The sequence below is a fragment of the Cebidichthys violaceus genome, unplaced genomic scaffold (genome assembly GCF_023349555.1).
Source record: "Cebidichthys violaceus isolate CVI_PGR_0920_01 unplaced genomic scaffold, fCebVio1.0.p SCAF_26, whole genome shotgun sequence".
Lineage (NCBI taxonomy): Eukaryota > Metazoa > Chordata > Actinopteri > Perciformes > Stichaeidae > Cebidichthys > Cebidichthys violaceus.
In genome coordinates, this window is record NW_027176439.1 from 5,980,077 (window position 1) to 5,999,139 (window position 19,063).

The 19,063-nt window shown below is 44.8% G+C and overlaps 1 protein-coding gene across 1 annotated transcript; it reads left to right on the forward strand.

Moving 5' to 3' along the window:
* The first annotated feature begins 2,671 nt into the window (after positions 1-2,671).
* si:dkey-91m11.5 (PH_BCR_vertebrate and RhoGAP_Bcr domain-containing protein) lies at positions 2,672-18,649 on the forward strand. The gene is made up of 22 exons (XM_068720777.1): positions 2,672-2,753; positions 4,224-4,328; positions 5,758-5,943; positions 6,902-7,009; positions 7,222-7,282; positions 7,388-7,440; positions 7,542-7,682; positions 10,221-10,342; positions 10,657-10,822; positions 11,066-11,185; positions 11,376-11,451; positions 11,617-11,721; positions 11,818-11,892; positions 12,320-12,417; positions 12,615-12,746; positions 15,240-15,299; positions 15,427-15,536; positions 15,718-15,857; positions 15,987-16,121; positions 16,233-16,338; positions 16,973-17,132; positions 17,221-18,649. Exons 2-22 carry the CDS (start codon positions 4,254-4,256, stop codon positions 17,308-17,310), a joined length of 2,319 nt encoding a protein of 772 aa, XP_068576878.1. The 5' UTR covers positions 2,672-2,753; positions 4,224-4,253; the 3' UTR covers positions 17,311-18,649.
* The last annotated feature ends 414 nt before the right edge of the window (positions 18,650-19,063 follow it).

The window sequence follows — 19,063 nt, forward strand, 5'->3', positions numbered from 1 at the left end:
GCATTATTTCCACCCGTAGAAAAGGCCTTTTCGGGTCCGATTCCCCTCAAAATCAGACGAGACGATTCGCAGCACGCGGGTTTACCAGAAAGTCCTTCAGCTCAGACCAGCCCACCGCGGACAGAACCCAGACCCGGCTTCGCTGCAGCCCTCGAGCCTTGCAGTCAGAGCTCCCGCCTGGAGGTGGAGAGACCCACGCCTGGCACCGGGCCGTGTTGTTGGGCCCGCTAGGGGGGGAAGAGAGGCACGGGAGAACCAGAACCAGGACTGAGTGGAGCAGACTGTCAGACCCTGCTCCAGTAAAATGAGAAGTTTTCTAAAAGAGCGCTGGTGATCGGAAACACTACCGCTTTCACTGCCAAAATCAACACACAATGAAAGTTCCTCTAACAGTTAAAGTAATAAATAAAATGTGTTTATTTTGAGAGGCTCTAAAAATATAACAGAGTTTAGTAGAAGTTCAGTATGAGTTCAGCTCATAAAACAATTATGAACTGCATTTTTACACGTTTGAGTCTTATTTTTCATGCATGGACTGTAATATATCTTGTGGTATTTGTGTTGTTTACACCCTGTGAGTAGATCTCTTAAACGTGTTTGAGTTTTAAAGGAGCAGTCTACACTTGGGGTTATTTGTTCAGCTCTTGTTAAAAAGGTCACAAAGTCTTTCACTATCGGGACAAACATAGAGCCTGAAAACAGGTTCCACAGAGACGAGCGTACATACGTTCTTACGTCAAAACAGACTTGCATTTTGAGACTCTTTGTTTCCCTTTGTAGTCTTTAATTGTGAAAGGCATCAAAGTTAGCTGGAATGTAGATCTGATAGCCGTGACCAGTGGCTGAGCGAGTTTGTCAGGAGTGGGAGAGCGAGCTGTTTGTGAAGCGGTGACCTTGTGCAGAAAGCCTGTTTCCTGCTCTGAAGCAGATGAATTGCTGAATTTTTCCAGGCAGACCTGCCTGGACACTTCCTCAGTCGCGGCCCTTGTGATCGCCAGGACGCCGGCGCTCACTGAGGCTCTATTGTGATGTCCACTTTCTCACACTTTGGCGCTGCCAAAACGAGCCCTGTGCGTCTAAAACATGTTCCCACAAAAGACACAAACGTCCCCGTGTTTGAGGCTTAGGAACAGGTTTGTAAATCCTCCTCTTAACTCACTCTTGTTTAGTCGTGTTTTTTCAAGCTCGGACCGTCGTGGTTTTTTTCCCTGGAAGGAGATAGTTTGCGTGTCCGAGGCCGCTGCCTGAGAGAGGATGTGTTATTCATCCAGTGCCGGGGCTGATGTATAATCTCACTGGAACACAGAGTGGCCTTTCACATGGACTTCCCCTGTGCTCTGAAGCTGTTTGTCCTGCAGCAGTCCCTTCCTCATGCAGTCAGTAGAGCCCTCTGCCTCTCTGCTGGGCCCAGTGTGTTTGTTTGAGTCCTCTGTCATGGCCTCTGTGGATGTCGCCCTGTCAGTTCGTCTTTTCAGGCCTCTCCAGGGTGACTGGGCTTTATCCTCCCCCGGTTTCCGGAATCCTCTACATCCTGTTTTCAAGCCGAGGGGAACAAGTTCTTGTTGTAGCCTCTTCTTAACATACCTTACTCCACGTCACCAGAGATGGCTGTCCTATTTTTTTATTACTGCTGTTTGGAGATGGCTATTCTGCATCTGCCACATCCCGATAATGACGATAATGATGATAGGTGCTGGTGAGTCAGGGGCGGCTGACAGTAATTACAAGTTACGAAGCCTGTTGATCTCCAGGGTGTCCTAAAAAGTCTGAAATCACAGGGATGACGAGCGCAACGTGTATTTCTGTCTTGTCTCTGGCACATACTCCCTGTCAGCACGGTGCAAAACATGTGGGTGTCTCGGCCCAGAATGCAACTCTTTTCTGCCCATTTTGAAAAGCTGTGCTCCTCTCTGAGCTGTGAGGCCTCTTTAACTTGTAGACCCACAAAGTGAATATTGTACCAGATTCTCTGTGATCCTGAAGGAGACACGCTGCACAACAAGGCTGACATGAGCAGGGCACGTGCGTTGCCCCGGCAGTTTCCCAGGCTTATCCAGCCGCCTGGCACGAGCCCTCGGTGGCTGGCACAGGCCGGGTGGTAGATCTGTGCAGGTCACAGGTTTACCAAGGTTAAGAGAGGATTAGATATGAAGACAAACGGCGGTAAAATAAAAGCACACTGCTTGGTGTTTATTGTCAACCTGGTTAGACACGTCCTTTTTCAATCTCTCTTTATTTTGACGCTTTATATTCAGGGGGATGGACAAAATAACAGCAACAACAATTTAATGCGATTCAGTCGTGGACGGATTAACAAAATGAGCCGCTGCCTCCTTGTTCCTTTCGCTCTTGGTGGCTTGCACATGTACATGATGTCAACTGACAGTTTGAAGCTGTTAACACTGAATGTTTCAATCGGTTCCTAAATAGCTTTAATAGCCACCATCTACTGTAATCTCTGTTGGCATGGTATTCAGTTTGCTGCATTCCCCATGATGTTTGTCCGTGTCCACTACACGTCTTAACAGTTTAATGATGCCCCATGTGACCATTGTCTTCTGTTTGTCACAGAGGCTCCCTACAATGAGACCCCTCCGTCGTATGGCTATGACCCGGAGCGCTCGGAGGAGCACCAGCCTCGCCACGACCCTCTGTCCTTCACCGGATCCCCGTCCTCCTCGCCACGACTCCGCTCCAAGAGCCGGAGCAGCCGAGACACCCAGTCCTCCGGCTCCCTGGAGTCCACGCTGTCGGTAATGTTACTGGGTCAACTCCCACCAACTTGTCACAGTCTCGCAGTGCTGCTCCTCCATCTCTCTGTTCCCCTGCTGCTGCTGCTGCTGCTGCACTGTCCTTCACTGTCCTTCACTGTCCTTCACTGTCCTCTCTCCACGCACCATTCAACACTCGGAGCAGCGCCGGCTTCTCATTGTCTGATGAGAAGTTTCCATCGGGGCGCCTTGCTTCTTCCACTGTCTGTGTGTTGGTGTAAAAGTACCAAATCCATCTCATCATTCTTCCTCAAAACAAAATCAGATATTTCTTTAAAGCCAACAAGTTCATTTTAGGTCAAGTTCATTTTTTATTTCTTAATGTATTTATTATTACTGTAATATATTTGTCACCTCTGTCGTCTGTCTTAATGCTAAGTGTTTCACTGAGCTGCAGCATTTCCTATAAACCTTGTTCTTCTTGTTGCAAAGAGGATGTTGTTTCCACTTGTTCTGCTCCTGTGTAGTGTTGCTGCGTGGGCATAAAAGTGCGGGAGATCACTTTTCAAGAGGCTGACACGTGACTAGAGACATGTCCTGGGTTGAAATGCTCCTCCTGACCAAGTAAATCATGTGCAAAGCAGAGCGAATACAGGGTGACTTCAGTGATTTAGTTTTACACTTCCTCAAATGACAACATAATTAGGGTTATTTTCTCGGACTTTGGAAGTCTCCTCCAGAGCCATTAAGGGCGTTATACAGCTCTTCTTTTCTTTTACAGGCCGAGTAGTGCTCTGTATAACGAGTTGACTGAACTTCATGTTTAAAATCAGTGACGGACACATCATAAAACTACAGAAGAAGTGCCCTTCAGCCAGGCATTAAGTCGGCTGAGGCATCCACAGTTTGACAGTGTGGCTCCCAGATGTGAGTGCTTTTCAGTATGAAACAGGTCATTGCTGACAAACACCATACATGCTCGGCAAACGCACTGTGGGCGAACAGATGTTTAAAAGTGACGCAGCTCCCTTCCCCCTCTGCTCTGTTCCTGTCCTATCTGTGGTATTCTTATCCTCTGTTGTGTACTCTTGGTGATCTTCAAAGCCTGAATCATGAGGGGGGGGGGGGATTAGACAGCATGCAGTGTTTTTAAAAAAGCTAGCTAATATAATGGCTTACCGACATGATAGCCAGGATGACTGATGGCTTTGACCTGTTTGGAGTAACGACTCCCGGACTAGAAACACATTTGTCTTCCTTAAGATGCTAGGAGTCTCTGGTGCAGGCCTCTTGGAATGTAAAACTCCTACAGAGTTTAATCAAATGTGGTCCGTCGGTAATCCCACAACAGCGGTATCTGCTGCCAGGGGTTTGCAGAGGTGTGTGGGTAGTTTATTAAAGATCAAACCCATTAACGTTATCATATCTTCATCATGGGTCTTTTTTCGTTGGGGAGTGTGTTCTCTTTGTATTTGAAAATAGTTTCCTCTTTCCACCATGCTTGTATATCAGGTGGAGTTGGATCAGGAGAAGGGGCTGGAGATGAGAAAGTGGGTTCTGTCAGGAATCCTGGCCAGTGAGGAGACTTATCTCAGCCAGCTGGAGGCCCTGCTGATAGTATGTGAAACTTATAGCACACACACACACACACACACACACACACACACACACACACACACACACACACGATCATTTCCTGAGATATATTATTGAAATTAGTTTACAGCATTTACAAAAAAAAGTGGTGGTATAGCTAGCATCTTTAATTGTATTTGTATTGAAATGCTTGAGTGTTGTATGTATTCAACACACTTTTTTAAATTATTATAACTCCTGAAAGAAGAAATAACACATCATCCTCTTACAAAGTTTAATCCATAAGTGCTAAACCAAACCTTTTGCTCAGTTTAATACACCTTATCCTGACATTACTGAGTCAGTTAGTGAAACTGTCTAACTTTTGAAAGAACAAATAACTTGTTCTTCCTCTTGTAAATGCACACAACAGATGAAGTCATAGGTGATACAAAACACACCCTGCCTTGCTCAATTCAGTAGCCTAAGGCTACAGTAATACTTGTAATACTACAATACTTGTGGCTACAATGTTGGTCTAGCTAATGTTGGCTAATATTATCAAACTTTTTACAGGTACAATAAAGTTAACGCTATTCCTGATTAACTGACATTACTGAGTCAGTTTTAAGAACTATCTAACTTTTGCAATAACACGTTCTTCCTCTTACGAATGAAAATAATATTTATAACTAATAAAAACACACCCTTGCTCAAGTTAATAAACAATAGCTTATGTTCGCTAACATTAGCTAATGTATTTAAACTTTTTTATGGGTACAGTGGCGTTGGCGCTATTGCTGTGTTACTGACGTTATAGAGTAACTGTCAGTTTGTGGACTATCTATCTTTTGAAGAAGAAATAACAAATATGTCCTCTTACAAATATAAAGGGGAATTAATTAGTAATAAAACACACCTTTGCTCTAGTCTAATACACTAAGGCTTTGCAGCTGAAGCCTTGGTCTGGTAAGACACAACGTTAGCTTATGTTAGCTAACGTTAGACAATGTTTGCAAACCGTATTTCTGTTTAACGGACATTACTGAAGCAGTTATTGAAACTATCTAAACTTTTGACATCAGAAATAAAACATTCTTCCTCTTACAAATGCAAAGATGAATTCATAAGTGATATAAACACATCCATGCTCAATTTAATACACAATAACTTATGTTAGCTTACATTAGCTAATGTTAGCAAACCGTTGCTAGATATTGCTGTGTAACTGACATTACTGAGTCAGTTAGTGAAACTATCTAACCTTAGACAAATAACACGTTCTTCGTCTAATGAATTAATTTCTAAGTGATAAGAACACACCCTTGCTCATTTAAATACACAATTGCTTCTGTTAGCTAACGTTAGCTGATGGTAGCTTACTACTTTATAGCTATTGCCTCTATTGCTAGGGTGTGTTACACTGCACTTTTGAATTTACCATTATAATTGTATCTTATAATTTATCCAGCCCATGAAGCCTCTGAGGGCTGCAGCCACAACATCCCAACCAATGCTGACCATCCAGCAGATAGAGACCATCTTCTTCAAAGTGACAGAGCTTCATGAGATCCACAAGGACTTCTATGATGCTCTGCTGCCCCGCGTCCAGGACTGGGGCCACCAGCAGTGTGTGGGCGACCTCTTCCAGAAACTGGTATGGTGAAGACATATTGGTTGGCTTCAGTAGGACAAGGGAACAAATATGTACCAAGTAATCATTGACAGTGGAAATCCATTTATATTGTGTAAATTATGTTAACACAGAATATAATCAACAATGCCTCTGAAGATGTATTACGGTTGACGGAAAACATGTTTCGACAACGTTTCAGAGCAACAAGAACCTGTTTTTCCTTTTCTTTTGTCCTAACTTGAAAGTAGCAGTGAATTGTTAGCAAATAGAGTAAACAAGGAAGTCTTAGAGCAGTGGTATACAAAGCATCTGATGGGCTGATATGAGTGAAATGTTGCGATGGTTGTTTGATTGCAGTGTGCAGTCACCACACAAAGTTAACTACAGTACGGCAATCACTTCAGCTGATTTACACCCTCCTTTGGATCAAATAACATGAAACCTCACAGCATCAAATTGTATGTTGGATTTTGATCAAACAGACCACCATTCGTCTAGTCAGTAACTTTCAGAAAGTAATTATAGCACGCTTTAAATGTCAAGCCTTGATCATTAATGATGATTAAAAGAGGGGAGACTTTCAGGGGGAAAAGGTGGGAGTCTTTGGCTGCTAGTAGTGCTCTGTGGATCTTGCCGTGCACATGTGAGTAGACTGACTGGAGTCATCCCCCGGCCAGATAAAAGCCTCGCTTCACCACATTATAGGCAGTAAAGGAAAGAAAAAGCGTTCTATAGGAGGTCGCTGAATAAGAGCTTCCTCGGTGTTTGCCGTTGGATTAAAAACATTTATACATGCATTTACAGACAGACATGTGAGAAAACATTGAGTCACACTCATTTGCATTAATTCCTCCTGTGATACTGTTCAACTCATGCCTGAGCGCAGCATACAGTGACACTGCTAAGTGGCCGTCGCACACTTAAATCTACCTTTCTCTGTTCAGGATGAGTCTGATCTGTGCTCTTGTGCGCCCTGCAGGCCAGCCAGCTCGGCGTGTACAGGGCCTTTGTGGATAACTACAAGGTTGCTGTGGAGACGGCGGACAAATGCTGCCAGGCGAACGCTCAGTTTGCAGAGATATCTGAGGTATGTAATCACGCTACGCGCAGCAGGAACGTATTTGATGTTGCACAGCTGCCCCGAGACGAGTGATGACGGGGCGGTTTTCAGCCGTCTTCGCAGTGTAAAAGCCACGGCGCTCTTTACAGTGGCGCTGATTGTTTTAATTGCGCTGTGGGGCAGTGATTTAACGAGAGTATTTCTTCTCACCATTCCCTCTGGTGTTATCTTCCTGCCAGAATCTCAAAGTCAAAAGCACAAAGGACTGCAAAGACCAGGCGGCTAAAAATTCACTGGAAAGTGAGTAGTGATTGAAGTGAATGGCCAGCCTCCACATTAATCCATATTGCTATAAGTAGTTGAGCTGTGACTGGGCCTGTTGAGCTGACTCTGCCTCCTCCACAGCTCTTCTCTACAAACCTGTGGACAGAGTGACGCGCAGCACACTCGTTCTGCACGTAAGTGCATCTGCCAAACGCAAGTCTGGAGCAACATCTTGTCTGCCTGAAGAGAGTTTGGGGGATTGAATTTGTCACGCTTTGTTTTTTTTCTGTTCTAGGACCTCCTGAAGCACACGCCCTCCAGCCACCCGGACCACCCGCTGCTACAGGACGCCCTGCGCATCTCTCAGAACTTCCTGTCCAGTATAAATGAAGAGATCACCCCACGTCGACAGTCCATGACCGTTAAGAAGGGAGAGGTCAGTACGGAGACCCGAGTCTCTTCATCATCTCAGGGTTATGCTAATGATTCTGACTGCAGTAGAATGAACACATCCTCTTTTCAAATAAATGTGCTCAAGCCCGCTGAATCCCAAATACAGATAAAATATGTTTTTGTGAGATGCATCATAAAGGGTCATTCCATCAATTATGTATGACTGAATGTAGCCCAGGTTGTTGTAGTTAATATGCACAAATTAAGAGGTACAGCTTGTTCCCTTTGTGGAGCACTTGTTCCCTTTGTGGAGCACTTGTTCCCTTTGTGGAGCACTTGTTCCCTTTGCCAAGGACAAAGTCGGTGGTTTGAATGTTGTGGTGGCACAGTGACCAAGACTGGCACGACAAATAGACTCTCTGGGCCACTCCTGCTTTTACTGCACATGGTTTTATATTTGTCCAGTATATGCTTCACTAACTCACACCCAGTTTGAGTGCTAACTCTCAGGCGCAATGTCACTTTGCAGTGCATCATCATTTAGGAGAATCTAGCTTGCTTTCTAACCTTTTTCACAAATATTCAACATGCAAAATGATTAAGAACTCTAAACTAAACAGGACTAGCAGTCCACGGTCATGCTAGTGGCTCTGTGAGGCTGCACTCAGGTACATTGGTGCTTTGAGCTAAATGCCGACGTCTCTGTGCTAACATGCTCACTAGGACAATGCTAACATGCTGATGTTTAGCAGTTATAATGCTTACCATGGTCACCATCTTAGCTCGGTGTGTTAGCATGCTAACATTTGCTAAATAGAACTAAACACAAAGTACAGCTGAGGCTGTTGAAAATGTAATGGCAATCCATCCAATAGCTGTCGAGGTGTTTCAGTCTTGACTGAAGTGGTGGACCGACTGACAGACCCACAGAGCCATGCCTCTAGTGTGGCTGTAATTCATAAAGGGAAATGAGCTCCATGTTATGAGATAATATGTTCATAAAGTTATTGATTGACAGAACACGGGATTATATTCATTTGAGGTTTACATTTTGTCCCGGAGTGAATATCGTACAGTATTTTAGGACGCTTTCACTGACTTGATTTTACTCACTGAAACAGCAGTATTGTGGCATTTGGGATCATATCTTGCCCCCGCAATTTCTGTCACGTCTTGTCTGAACCGGAGTGTGAGTCAGGTTGTTGCTGACTCATCTCGGCGTGTCTGCTTCAGTTGTGAAGGAAGTCAGCGATAGACGAAGCTCGTGACAAAGCCCTGCAAACACTGAGGCAAAGGGACCAGGAAAACCCGTCGATTCCTCCCATCCTTCCCTGTTAACTCTGCTTCCCAGAAGTGACCTGCAACACTCCTTATCAACTTAAATGTCTAACCGGCCTTCTGCACTGGGTGTGTACCGATTAGCCGTGCTTCCTGACCCGTTTACCCCCCCCCACACACACACACCACGCATCTCAGGGCTCTGATTCAGATGACCTGAATAAGAACTTCCTCTGTTTTTATCTGGGAACTGGCCCAGCCCACCTGGGTGGGAAATTAAATCAAAGAAAGTTCTTGGGAAATTTCTTCTGTGTATAGTCAAGGAAGTCTGAATTCCCACAAGCTTGACAGATGACAAGCCAGCACACGACAGCTCCGTCACCAGCTGGAAATACGAGTTGTTGGGATCAGCTGGCAACTAACTTTGCAATGCAACTTCGCTAATGTTTTGCGGCGTAATTTCCGTGACCATTTAAACTCATGAGTTTGTTTAGCTCCACTTCTTGTCCACGCCTCGCTGCACAACATGTCATTATGGTGCACAATAAAAACAGAAGCGGACTCCAGTGCCAGGAGGGCATGAGCGCTGTGCAGTTACAGCTCTTGTTTTTCCATTGGGTTATTGACTCTTTGTGGTTGTGTCTGTGTCGCAGCATAATAAGCGGATGTCCTCTTCTCTTTGAAAGCAGGACAGTGCTTAACATGTTCCAGGGGCTTCCCAGCAGGCCTGTAACCGGCGCGTGTCCCTGAAAACCGAATAGGAAAGCCGTGCTGCGGTGGTTTCCTTGTTTTTGTTGACCTGCGGTTGGTGTGGGATGGTGAAGTCTCACGTGGGCAGCGTCATTGTAAACAGCCTCAGCCTTTTGACCTGCGAGGCCGAGGCTGCTGCAGGAAGAGCTCATGTCCTCCCGTGTTTCTAACGCGGGCTGGACGGATCGCTGAGGACGCCGCTGCTCCTTGTTTCGGACACGTTGTTTTCGGTTATTGTGTTTACTTCCGCCATGAGGTTTGGTAGCAACAATGATGTGTACAGTAATTATACGCACGTACAAGCAGCAGCACAAAGTCATTGTTTGTGAAGCCCAAATTAAAGCAGTTTGAACTGAGCGTCTATATAAACCTCAGATTAGATACTGTGCTGTCAGCAGTTCTTAGTGTTGCAGCTTGTGGTGCAGTAGGATAGTTGTTGAAAGGATCCTAATCCTCACTCACGGTTTCATTAGTTAAAAATACTGAATCATTTAGATTATTGGGGGTGTATTTGATGAGTGTAATGAAGTGATTTCTCTTTTCCTGTCGGTAGAACCGTCAGCTGCTGAGGGATCGCTTCATGGTGGAGCTGGTGGAAGGTTCCAGGAAACTCCGTCACGTCTTCCTCTTCACCGACCTGCTGCTCTGCACCAAGCTGAAGAAACAGGCTGCAGGGTGAGTCTGGGTCGGCGTGCAGCCCGGGGTTAGGTGTGACCTGCAGGATCCACCGGTTAAATGAGAGTCACTCCTGCCCGGACAGGCATTAAACTTGTTCAAAGTAAATTCTGCTTTGCTGGAAATAGAACGGTTTCATTGTGACCAACCGGCGGTTGCAGTTGGAGATGAACGTTGTAATTTGCGGCGACAGTTTTCAAGCTTGTGGCTATTTGTACTGTTGGCTTCACGCTGCTTAACGACACGTTCTGGTGAGAGAGCAGGGCAGCGTGACAACGATGACGTCGTTATACACACAATTTGTGCTCCAACAGAAAAGGACAACAGTATGACTGCAAGTGGTACGTCCCACTGGCTGACCTGACCTTCCAGACCATCGAGGACTGTGAGTCCACCCCCATCCCGCTGGTCCAGGACGAGGAGATCGACGCCTTGAAGATCAAAATCTCCCAGATCAAGAACGAGATCCAAAGAGAGAAGGTGAGGATACGCAGATATTAAACACACCTACAGACACTCAAGCCTCAAAATACAAGGAAATATGTAGTTTATGATGCATTGCTTTATATGACTTGAAGTAACTGCACTGTAGAAACACCACAGCAATGACAGCTTTGGAGACAAAGCTAAAATACAGTGAGGAACTTGTTAGCACATGTGAATAGAACAAATGTCTAGACGGCATGTCCTGCCTCACAGTAAACCTGGTCTGTTAATCTGTAGAGAACCACCAAAGGACCCAAGGCGATCGAGCGACTGAGGAAGAAGCTCTCAGAACAGGAGTCTCTGCTGCTGCTCATGTCGCCCAACATGGCGTTCAGAGTGGCCAACCGAAACGGCAAGGTGAGTCAGGAGTCCTAGAGAAGGTTCCCTGTATCAAAGAGTCATGCTAAATATCACCGTGAATATCTTTTACCGTCAACAAGCAACTTCTTAACATGGTTTCTGCTGCCCTCTGCTGGCAACAAGCGTGCCATTGCAGCAATGAGAGTGCAATAAAATGCTAAATATCGTGCCTTTTTATTTCTGTCAGGGTTTCACGTTCCTCATCTCTTCTGACTACGAACGGGCCGAGTGGAGGGAGATCGTTCGCGAGCAGCAGAAGAAGTGTGAGTTAACGCAGCACTTTCTACAAGAGACACGAGAGCATCATCATCACGGTTGTAATGTGGTACTGTGTGTGTGTGTGTGTGTGTGTGTGTGTGTGTGTGTGTGTGTGTGTGTGTGTGTGTGTGTGTGTGTGTGTGTGTGTGTGGCTTGACTGTGTCCTGCAGGCTTTAAAAGCTTCTCTCTGACCTCTCTGGAGCTGCAGATGCTCACTAACTCGTGTGTGAAACTGCAGACCGTTCACACGATTCCAATGACCATGAATAAAGAAGGTAAGGTTCGCAACGCCTTGTACTTTTCAGGGTTTAATATATACTTTAATATACCTACAGTTTTTGTAATTTTTCCCTTAACGCCTCCCTCTGCAGATGATGAGTCTTCTGGTTTGTACGGCTTCCTGAATGTCATCGTCCACTCTGCGTCCGGACTGAAGCACAGCTTAAGTAAGTTGCTTATTCTCCTGTTCTTGACGAGGAGCCATCTCACTGATCATGCTAGAGGTTGCATGCAGTGTCTCATCATCCTCTGTGTCATCTGTTGTACCCCCCCCCCCCCCCCCCCCCCCTCCTGTCTCTCTGCGGCTGTCAGCTGGGTGGACAGCTGCATTGGAACAAGTGGGATTAGTCAGGAACACTGTGTACAAGCAGACTCAGATATGTCTCAGATCATTGCCTGCTCAAACTCTTTAAAAGGTAGTCAGGTGGTAATCAGTGGCATGTTTCAATAAGAGGGGCCTCCACTCCTTTTTGCTGTTTCTCCAGGTACTGAGACAGTAACTGTAAAGACACCAGACAGACAGAGAGTAGAGTCTTCAGTCTTTAGTTTAACTTTGATTCAACGGTTCAAACTGCTTCTGCTTGCGCCCTCTAGACCTTTACTGCTCTCTGGAGGTGGATTCCTTTGGCTACTTTGTCAACAAAGCCAAAACGCGCGTGTACAGAGACTCTACAGAGCCCAACTGGAACGAGGTGAGAGCGCACATCAGAGCGGAGAAAGCTGCTGAGTGAGATCCACCTTCAGCGCTCACTGCTGTGTGTCCTTAAGAACCGTGTTTCCCTGATATACAGAACCGTTTGAAAAGCAAGCGTCTCAGTTTTGGTGGATGGAAGGTTGTGCACTAGGCTGAAACCTAGAGTCACATGTTTTTGCTCTGTGTCTGTGCCAGGAGTTTGAGATTGAACTGGAGGGCTCTCAAACTCTGAGGCTGCTCTGCTACGAGAAGTGCTGCAACAAAACCAAGCAGAGCAAAGAGGATGCAGAGATCGCCGACAAGATCACAGCCAAAGGACAGATCAAGGTACGGACAAATGTGCTGCTGTTTTTGGGAAATACCTGAGATACCAGATGGGTAGAAGTCACCACACTTCTCTTACAAGTGACCAGTTCTAGATGTTTAAGGTCCAAACCAATACAAAATACTATAAACATTTACATTTTTAACATAAAGAAACATTTTAGTGAGTATTTTTTTAAAGTTGGTTATGAAAAAAACATGATCAAGAGACTGTATGCACTGAGTTGAGTGACATTTTACACAACAAACGTGTCAGCGGTGTTTCTGGTGGAAAAACAACTCGTGCACTGCCTCAGATCAAATGTGTGGCTGCAGCTTTATATTTCAGCATTAAAAGTGCATTTCCCAAAATACTGAACTATTTATTGTATTGCCAGTCACAGAAAGGTAAGGTACATTAACTGTCTTATACATCATACTGTATCTCACATGGCAACAGCAGAAAAATGAACTAGAAATTGTTATTTACGGACTCGGTATGAACTCAAATCAATACAGTTCCACTCACATATATAGGAAAACAATCATTGCCTCTGTGGAGTGGACTTGCTCTCTCTATTGATTCTAGCACCTCCACACTGGCATCACATTTGCACTGCTGACAACAGCAGCTTTTTTTTGGGGGGGGGGGGTAATCCTGCCCTGGGAGGCCCTCTGCTGAAAGAAGTGAACCATTAGGTCACCAGTAAGTCACTTCAGCTTGACCCCTGTCCGGGTGTTGTGACAGAGGGCGGATTAACGTCGGGTTGACCAAATGTAGCCGTTGGCTCGGCTCCAGAGTATGGCGGAGAGAGAGAGAGAGAGAGACAGAGAGAGATAGAGAGAGAGACAGAGACAGAGACAGAGACAGAGACAGAGAGAGAGACAGAGCGCTCTTTGATCAGACACTGAAGGGATTCCCCCGCTGGACAGGTCGGTCAAAACTCCGTGGCGTCTCAGCCGGATGCTTGGCGTGTTGTTCAGGAGAAGCCTGGAGGAAGGACACCTGTCAGGCATTTACATCACTTTCATGAGCTGCTGTGTCATGTCGGCCTTTCTGCTTGCTTTGTTGGTGTCCACAGCGATGGCATGGAGACGAAACCTGACAGTATGACACAAGAAATTAATACAACAATTAAATGATTAGAGTTTTGTAGGGAGTATAACCTCATGTGCACAAAAACATTACACACGGACACACACACATATAAATATGTGTGTATATATATATAGTAAGATAATAAATTAAAAAAGGGAAAAAAAAGACAATAAAATATATTTAGAAAATGAAAATAAAAAGAATATATATATGTATATGTATAATATAAAAAAAATAGTTTAAAAATAAATATATATACTTGAGCCTTTTAACAAATCGTACTGATTAATCTGCATGAGCATTGCATTGTATTGGCTGAAGCAGGACATTAGCACCTGTCTAGGCTACCTGGGATGCTTTGTTATCAGCCTGCACTGCTCACAGCGGCCGGCGTGAGCGTCGGTGATGAGGGTAGATGTGGATTCTCAGGAGTTAATCCCCCAAATCCACCAGGGAAGTACAACAACACACAGGCGCTGCGTGGCTTTGTTCCCTTCTGGCTCCCGGTGGAACGAAAGGATTTGGAGTTTAACAATACCAAGACGTGAAGATGACGGAACGTTTAGTGAAGATTCAGCTGGTCTGCATCGCAGAAGATCATCTGAGTTCTTCAAGGAGATGTGATCAGCTGCTGGTTGTTCAGGGAACACGGACCCGCTGCTCTCGTTAGTGACGCGGTTTAGAAACCAGCGCCGTCTGTGGAACAGCGCTGGTTTCGTTGTTTGTTTGCCGTTAGTCAGTGACCGTAGCATTCTAGAGTTGCTCATGCCACAAAGAATGAGTGACAGTAATCCTAAAGAGGAGGAGAGTGTGGATCGGGTCAGCGGCGGTCTAGAGGAAGAGGGAGGCGCGGCTCAGAGGAAGGCCCCGGGTACGGGGGCCCGTCTGTGGGCCCGAGTCCGCAGCAGTCTGATCCGACCAAAGGTAACAATGTGCAGAGTGAGCTGCTGCAGGAACCTTCTGGTGATATTTAATATTATTCTACTGTTATTTAAGTTGGTCACTGTTGTTTTTCTGTTCTCAATTCATCACTTTTGAGTTTTAGAAATCAGCGCTGTGATTCTTTTTTTTAACTTTTTTATAGAAAAGTATTACGTAAGAAAAACACATTTTCACTGAACAAAGGATTAACTGAATGAGATTTGACGGTTTCTTGGTTGACAGAACATCTGCCGTCTTGGACAAGCGCACTGCTTAGCAGCAGGACATGATGTTATTGCATTACTCACTGTAAATACATGCGATCAGATTGGTATTAGTCAGATGACTAGAATAGACGCCACCTGGCCATATGGACTTCATGTGAGTGAAGTCACTGAGCAGGTAGTACTCACATCACCTGGCTCAGTACTTCCTGGTTTTTCATTCTGAAGAGAATCTGAATAATTAAATGTAAAGTGAAACTTGTTGTCTTTCAGCTGGATCCTCAGACATTGCAAAACAAAGACTGGCAGAGGGCAGTCATCACCATGAATGGGGTAAGTGTTTTTTGAAGTGAAAGCTACACTGTGACGTTGAGCAACTGATTCTCCAGTTGCGCGCCGCTTCCTTCCACAACCTTCCGTCGCAGCGGTCCAACGTGTCTGGTTCCCTCGCTCGTTTCAGGTGGAGGTGAAGCTGTCGATGAAGTTCACCAGCAGAGAGTTCAGTTTGAAGCGGATGCCGTCACGGAAACAGTCCGGCGTCTTTGGAGTGAAGATCAACGCGGTAACTAAGTGAGTTAATGGTGTGTGTGTGTGTGTGTGTGTGAGTGTGTGTGTGTGGTGTGTAGATATATAATATATTCAGTTGTTTTAGTTTTGTGTCAGAATGACATGGTACTTGTTTCAACCATGGTCTCTCTTGTGTTTGCAACATTCACATGAGGTGTTTTCTGTGTGACTTCGTCCTCACCAGGCGAGAACGCTCCAAGGTCCCCCTCATCGTGAGACAGTGTGTGGAGGAGATCGAGCGACGGGGGATGGACGAGGTGGGAATCTACAGAGTGTCTGGAGTCGCAACTGACATCCAGGCCCTGAAGGCTGCCTTCGACTCGAGTGAGCTCAGTTTGATTTCTTGTCTCTCTGAAGTGACTCCTGCTCTGGTTTAGAAGTGTTCTTCAAAGATCACTGTGCAGCTTGTGGTCTTTGGTATTCAGTGACTGTTGTGTCATCCGTCCCCCGCAGACAACCGGGACGTGTCTGTCATGATGAGGGAGATGGACGTGAACGCCATCGCTGGAACGCTGAAGCTGTATTTCCGCGAGCTTCCGGAGCCTCTTTTCACTGACGACCTGTACCCCAACTTTGCTGGAGGCATCGGTCAGTCACCTCTTTGTTTTGGAACAATTTGATGGCCGATCAGGAAGGCGTTAATGCAGTTGTGAGTTGTGAACACCGGCACATTTATTATTGCGTGCTTTCGCCTTGCAGCTCTCTCTGACTGCGTGGCCAAGGAGAGCTGCATGCTCAACCTGCTGCTGTCTCTGCCAGAGCCCAACCTGGTGACCTTCCTCTTCCTGCTCGATCACCTGAAAAGGTAAAAGACCTCACAGATATGACATTATCAGTGTGTATGTACGTTAACCCCACTCTAGAAAAAGTTGCTCATTTTTGTCAGAATTTGACATTGTGATGAAATAAATACATACCGTTTGGGTTTGGATCTTATTATTATTATTATTATTATTGTTATTATATATTATTAATTGTACGAAGGCCCTGAGAGGCAAGTTTTTCCAGCACACTTTTTCTAAATTACTTCTTTAAATTTTCATCTGTGAACATGGGTTAAAAACTAAAAGTGTTTGTTCTTGTAATACTTATTTCGGGCCACAAGAGGCTGAAGTGCAACACTATCCCATGTTCTAATGTTCTCATCTGTTTGTATGATGGAAAATGTATTGTAATGTAAGTCACAAACACAATAAAGATCAGACATAGTTAATAGGTCACCAGAATGTTTCTCACTTCTTCTCAGGGCTTCCATATGATTGCATTAAAGCACGTCTGTGTAACTTTTAGAAGATGAAATAAAACATTCTTCCTCTTAGAATTCACACTTGCCAAAGCCTGGTTATGTCTGATATGACCAGTAGATTAATGTTGCTAACGTTAGCAATCTTTAGCTACATTACTGAGTCGGTCAAGTTCTTTTTTCTTGGCTCTTACAGGGTGACTGAAAATGAGAGCGTCAACAAGATGTCTTTGCACAATCTGGCCACAGTCTTCGGCCCCACTTTGCTGCGGCCCTCTGAAAAGGACAGCAAGATCTCAAACAGCTCGCAGCCGATCTCCATGAACGACAGCTGGTCCCTAGAGGTCATGTCTCAGGTAAAAACCGGCGTCAGGGTGTTGAGAAGTGAGACGGGGGACATTTGGAGGGGGACATTTGGCCTGACCACCTTTTATGTGTCCGCAGGTGCAAGTCCTTCTCTACTTCCTTCAGCTGGAGAGCATCCCTACCCCTGACAGCAAACGTCAAAGCCTTCTCTTCTCCACTGAAGTGTAACGGGAACATTGTGTCTGTAAATGTTCGGCTCAGAGGCAGAGCGTCTGCTGAGCAGCCACGGCCGGCTGCGTTACTCTGACGATGCTTATTTTAGCCACTAGGTGGAACCATCAACACGTTGCGAACCATAAGCGGCCACCGTGACCAAAGCCACGTCTGATGGCGTTCTGTTTCCCTATGATCTTGCCTGCTGTGTCGGTAAAAGACAACCCTACATGATGTATGTACAATATATATCATTCCTTTTTTAATTTAACTTCAGTTTCAAGAGGCGTTATTTACTGTACTTGGATTGTTTTCCGCTGCCCTGGTCTGTCACTGTGCACATTAGCTCCATCTTCACAGAGGGAGATTTCTGCTGTAGTTAATATTGTAAGATGTATTTCTGTGGATGAATGGATGAATAGTTGAATGAATGAACAGATGTTTTTCATGTCTATACATGTGTTGTTTTTTTTCCCAGAAATGTTTGACTTGGTTGAAAGCTCACCTGTGCCAATGTGTCCCTGCTGATGGCCAACAGAACATTTCAGTTACCCAAATGTTTACACACACACACACACACACACACACTCTCTCTTAATTTTGTACAGAATTCAAAAGTTTGAGACTGAAAACTGTAGTCGACACTCAGCAACATGCAGGCATGTTGAGCAAAGCATTTAAAGCGCGGCGGTGTCTGTGCTGTGCTATTTGTATAGCGGCTGTATTCAGTTCACAGGTTCTTCCTGTGGTGCCCAAACCAACTTTTATGTAGAGAGGAGGGATTTCTTTTTTTTTTTGGAAGTGGTACAGATAAGTAAACGGCAAATTATTCCTGTAAAAGGTGAGGCCTGATCTATGGAATGTACTCTGTGCCGTGTATCATCTTCACTTCACAGCTGTCTTTTGTCCATATTTCCTATGTTTTGTGTCCATGTTGTTTGTGTTTTTTTCCGATTTGATTTGTTCTGTTGATGTATTATGTATTGCTTCCTGCATTCCATCAATGTAGTCTACCTATACAGGACGAAACCACGCTGCTGTAGAGAGGAGAGCAGCTGGAGATCATCTCAAATACCAAATGTTCCCTAGTAGGCCTCAAGGGTCACTCGTCTCCACGTCTCCTGGCTTATTAGTAGGTTTATCATCCACATACCTGGAATTACTTACTGAAAATACACTGTGTTCATATTTTTGTTCCAAATCACTACAAGTATTCAAACACTTGTTAGCACAAACTATAACCCTAAAGGCTTGTGATTTAAGCACAATGAGCAATAAACTGTTAGCGATTCGTAGGATGAGACTGGTGGGTCTTGTGTGTATGATTTATGTAAATAAAAACGTGGCAACATTATTCTTGCAATGTCTACTTTCTTAGCGTGAGATAAAACGTACTCTTCAAGTTGTACCTCTTTTATGAATACCTGTACACACTGTTGGTACAGTCTGGAGTGAATTCTACCTGAGATGTCGTGCAAGTCGTTCAGTGTGGGACTGTAGAGCACGGTGATGAGTCTGTGAATTAAACACACATTGAACTGTGTCTGGGTTTTGGTGAGTATGTGTCCTAATCTAGACATTTCCAATAATGTAATGGTAAATTAAAGGTAAGTATACTTTCAACCTGCTATCATTAAGCAACCACCAAAACAAAACAAAAACGTTTTTATTACAAAAAACAGATTTCTGCATATTCATATAGCTTAATAGTCTTATACTATTGAAGGTGTTTGATATTTTAAAGATGTATGTAAACGTTATAAAGGGA